This window comes from Acanthisitta chloris, unplaced genomic scaffold (assembly GCF_000695815.1).
Source record: "Acanthisitta chloris isolate BGI_N310 unplaced genomic scaffold, ASM69581v1 scaffold13518, whole genome shotgun sequence".
In the NCBI taxonomy this organism is placed as follows: Eukaryota; Metazoa; Chordata; class Aves; order Passeriformes; family Acanthisittidae; genus Acanthisitta; species Acanthisitta chloris.
Genome location: NW_008686535.1, coordinates 1 through 1138, shown reverse-complemented (window position 1 = coordinate 1138; position 1138 = coordinate 1). Strand labels below are relative to the sequence as shown.

Sequence of the window (1138 nt, the reverse complement as noted above, 5' to 3'; positions counted from 1 at the left end):
GATGTGGGATGGGGGGCTCAGCAGGACCCCAGTGATGCACACAGGCTGACTGGGGGGACTGGTGAGGTCCTGGGGGGGCTTCACCCTGCTTTAGGAGGGTGATGCAGAGATGCTCCATCCCCTGGGGGTGCCAAGTGTCCCTGGCTGGGGACAAGGTGGGGAGCACTGCCTCTGGTGCTGAGGGACCCCCATGCTGAGCCCTGTCCCTGCAGGGCTCAGAGAGCTGGGAAGTGGTGGAGGAGCCAAGGGCACGGGGCAGCCCAGGGCAGGAGCCACGACGGCACGAGGGGTACCTGCTCAAGAAGAGGAAATGGCCCCTGAAGGGCTGGCACAAGGTAACGGGCAGAGCTGGCACTGGGAGCCACCACTTGGCTGATCCTGGGGTGATTTGGCCCTCTGGGTGAAAGGCTGCAGGGAATGTTCTCTGCTCCCCCCAACAACCTTCCCTCTGTGTCCCCAGAGGTACTTTGTGCTGGAAAATGGGATCCTGAAATATGCCACCACGCGCCAGGACGTGAGTGTGTGCCCAGGCTGTGTCCACACAGCTTCCCCGTGGGCTCAGGGTGGGGGAGACCCCCGTGAGCCCCCTGAGGAAGGGGAGTCTTCCCCCTGACAGGTCTCCCTGGGCTCCTCCAGGTCCTCAAGGGGAAGCTGCACGGGGCTATCGATGTCCGTCAGTCCGTCATGTCTGTCAACAAGAAGGCACAGAGGGTTGACCTGGACACAGAGGAGAACATTTACCACCTCAAGGTGCCAGTAGGGGCTGCAGCTGGGGTGGCACTTGAACAGGGCTGGAGGTATTGGATCATGCCCCCCACCAACTCTCCCCTGTCCCCCAGATCAAGTCTCCAGAGCTCTTCTCCAGCTGGGTGAGCAACCTCTGCACCCACCACCACGGCGAGAGGTCTGAGCCCTGTCCCGGGGGGAGAACCAACACACAGGTGGGTGACACCTCGGGCTGCCAACACCAGCAGGGTCTGAGTGTGGAGCTCCTGATGTCAGTGCCCTCTGTCCCCTGCTGCAGGGCCAGTGGACACGGATCCTGCCCTCGGGCAGTGCCCCTGCCCTGTCCACTCTGGCCAGCTCCCGGGACAAGGTGAACGCCTGGCTGAAGGACAGCGAGGGGCTGGAGCGCTGC

General features: G+C 63.4%; 1 protein-coding gene across 1 annotated transcript; it reads left to right on the top strand.

Moving 5' to 3' along the window:
• Window positions 1-212: 212 nt before the first annotated feature.
• On the top strand, window positions 213-1096 carry LOC103807464 (oxysterol-binding protein-related protein 7-like; the record flags this gene model as incomplete). Its single annotated transcript, XM_009080191.1, has 5 exons — window positions 213-335; window positions 461-514; window positions 637-750; window positions 840-941; window positions 1025-1096. Coding segments are annotated over 5 exons (465 nt in total), but the record flags the coding sequence as incomplete, so codon positions are not given.
• Between the last annotated feature and the right edge of the window lie 42 nt (window positions 1097-1138).